Source organism: Psammomys obesus, unplaced genomic scaffold (genome assembly GCF_907164565.1).
Source record: "Psammomys obesus unplaced genomic scaffold, mPsaObe1.curated_primary_1811, whole genome shotgun sequence".
In the NCBI taxonomy this organism is placed as follows: Eukaryota; Metazoa; Chordata; class Mammalia; order Rodentia; family Muridae; genus Psammomys; species Psammomys obesus.
Genome location: NW_026588378.1, coordinates 1 through 3206, shown reverse-complemented (window position 1 = coordinate 3206; position 3206 = coordinate 1). Strand labels below are relative to the sequence as shown.

Sequence of the window (3206 nt, the reverse complement as noted above, 5' to 3'; positions counted from 1 at the left end):
ACTTACTTCCTAAAATAGTTTCATTTTTGTGATGACTGGCTTTCTTCTTTTTCCCTGTTTTTTTTTTCCTCGGGGATCAGGGAGGAACAAGCCAGTTTCTCTGCCTCACAGTCAGGTGGTCATTCCTGTCTAGTATGAGGTGCTTTAGCGTTCATGGTAATCTACCCTCCCACAACATCCACTGTGCTGAGATAGCAGAAGTGAGCCACCATGCATGGTTCATAAAGAAAGATATGCAACATATTTTTTAGAACAGAATATTAATGTCTGTCAGCAAAACTATTTTCTCTTTTTGTCAGTTGAACTGTGATTTTCAGTACCTGGAGAGCACAAAACAAGAATCCTTAGGATTTCTAAAGATCAACAGTAATGGAGAAATGGTGGGGAAGCTTGCAGCTAAAACCTCTTTGACCTCCCTCAACCAAAGAAGAGAGTCCACAAAAGAAATATGAAGGAAAGTACAGATACAGTCTAGAAGGTAAAAGCTCACAAATGTGACAACCACCATCAGGATGGTGTGAGAGGCTCTGGTCTCAGCATTGCCTCTGTTATCCAGCCTGGAGGTGTGGATGTGCTGCAGTCTCTGGTGGTGTCTTTTCAGAAGAATCACCATGGAGACACTGGTCCAGACCATGATACTGATGAATATGATGTCATAAGCAAAACGCAAGAAGCCCATGCCTATCCTGAAACCAGAGGTGGAGCAGACCCACTTGCTTTTAGAGTCAGAGTCATTGACTTTCTTCTGTGGACCAGTGACTTTCATTGGAATGTAGACATTATTTATGACACTGAACAACCAACAACTGTAACAAGAATAACTCACCGTCTTGGGAGATCTTTCTCTGAGTATCTCTCTAACCCAATTACCAGGAACAAGAGTAACAAACTGATAGGTGCTCAAAACACAGGTTGAACACAAGTTTGTGCCTCTAATCACCAGGAATAAGAAGTAGACAAGTTTACATGTGAGGTCAGACGGGGACTTCCTTGGAACAAAAACAGTTGTAATTTTTAAGAATCCCAAGAGGAAGAGAATCAAGGCACAGGCCACAGCTAAGTTGGCCAGAATGATATGTATGGGCCTCAGTTGAGAGTGATTCAAGACTGGAGAGAAATTATTCACAAACAGAAGAAAGTTGGCCACAGTGCCAACCCCAACCTGGCAAAGCAAAAGGATCTGAAGAACCACCTCCTCCCTGGTTTTGAGGGCATCATTCTGAGACAACATGGCCAAGGCTTCTTTGAACCACGTAGTAAGTTTCAATGCTGTTGTCTCTAGAGTATTCTCAATTCTCTGTGCTTTTCTAGTGATTTGGAGTCTTTTCTTTTCCCAAGAAGTGCAACACTATTTTATCACCCTACAGGAGCTACAACTGGAAAACACTGCATAGACATTAATCCAAAATATCAATTTTACACTTATTTTACTTTCTCTTGCTTCATGATGAAATTTTGTGTGTGATGCAACTTTATCTTTGTTGCTCAACAATATGACACACATTTTATCACAGTACAGGCATAGCATATTTACACATGATATTTATACATAGGAGAAAATTTTTACTTTATTAGAATTCAAAGTCTTTCCTCATGTTGTAAAACTATGAAAAGAAATATTTTTGAGAGACTGTTCTAGACTGAATGCCCTCCATTCTACTTTGTCTCACTGCATGCCTGAAATGAAATAAGCATAACTTTAAAATATATAATAGAAATTTAAATTTATACTTTTTATATAAAACAATATTACTGAAGTACATCCCCAAAATAAATGATCTAGTTTTGATATATATTTAGGCTACACATCATAGTAATGGAATACAAACTATTTCTGAAAAAGTCACTAGTGTTTTGTTCAAACAGATGAAGTGTTATTTATTCAAATATCATCTATGTTCAAAAATATCTGAAGAACTAAAACATATCAATGTTTCATGAGTTTCTGAAGTTTAAATCTTTTCAGAGAAAACTGCTGGGCACCTACCTGACTCATTTCCTGGTTTCATCACCCCAAGCCACAAACATTAGGAGCATCACATAAGCATAAGAAGGTTATTTGAAACTCAATAAATGCTCATGTTTAGTATGCAACTTAGTTGTTTGTTTGTTTTTCATAGGAACAACCAGGTCCATCCACAGGAAAAACTAGTAAGTTCACATATAGTTGTTACATTAAAGGACATTTTCAGAAGAGTACTGAGCCATGAAATAGACATTTCTTAGAATAATTGAAAGATTGATGTAGTTAGGTAAACTGTGGAAACAAAAATGAAAGCATTGCAATGATTAATGTTGGCTTCAGAATACATTGTGTATTGAAGAAGGAAGAAGAGAACTTCAGCAGAAATCTACAGTTGAAGGAATCTCACCTGCCAAGGCACAGCAAGGATAGGGTGGTTCACAAGGATGAAGTCCAGCTCCTGAACAGTTACTGCAGAAACACCGCTCTCACTTCCTCTGCCTTTGAAAACCTTCTCTGGGCATCTGCTTCCTAAGACAGATGCAAAGAAATTCCTACCTGTCTCATATTGTCCATGAAGTGCTGTGCAGAACACTGAATGTGTCCAGATTTCAGAGATTATAAAGGTACACTGTCTGGACCTGGCATTCCTCAGAGAGTCCATTACTATGTCCTCTATGGTGTTATTGACCATGTCTGTATGGGGATGTTGGAACACTCTAATGAAAAGAAAATCATTTATCCCCAGAGAAAATCATCATTTTCACTTCCTGATAATTCATGATGATGCCCAACAGTTTGCTAGATCTTAATGAGTAGCTGTGCAGAAGTTAGAAAAGTTTTTCATGTTTCCTTTGGGAGAATCTAAGTTATAAATTGGTGCTGCCTTCAAGTGTGAAGAGGTGCACTTAAAGAGAATTCAAGGGATTTGTTAGGTGTATTTCCAGGGGGTGTAGTAGACCTCATGCTTTCATTCTTGCAAAATCATGCTCCTATCAAATCCTTCCACAGAAGGCCATCAACCTGTGATCTCAAGTCTTGTATTTTCCCATGTGGGATGAGACATTTTAGTCTGACAATCACACAACCAAAACCAGTGTTTTGTCCATGAGTCCTTGTCTTATTCCAATTCCCATTGGTTTTGAGATAAATTATGACTACTTATCTGAGACAACCATGGAGTCTTATTAAAAGCATAACAGCCTAGGTGTGGTATGGCTGGATCTTGAGGAAGCATTATTGC

The 3206-nt window shown here is 38.4% G+C and overlaps 1 protein-coding gene across 1 annotated transcript; it reads right to left on the bottom strand.

The window, feature by feature from the left end:
* Positions 1–313: 313 nt before the first annotated feature.
* Positions 314–1237, bottom strand: LOC129674363 (vomeronasal type-1 receptor 4-like). Its single transcript, XM_055604333.1, has one exon. It carries the CDS (start codon positions 1229–1231, stop codon positions 314–316), a length of 918 nt encoding a protein of 305 aa, XP_055460308.1. The 5' UTR covers positions 1232–1237.
* Between the last annotated feature and the right edge of the window lie 1969 nt (positions 1238–3206).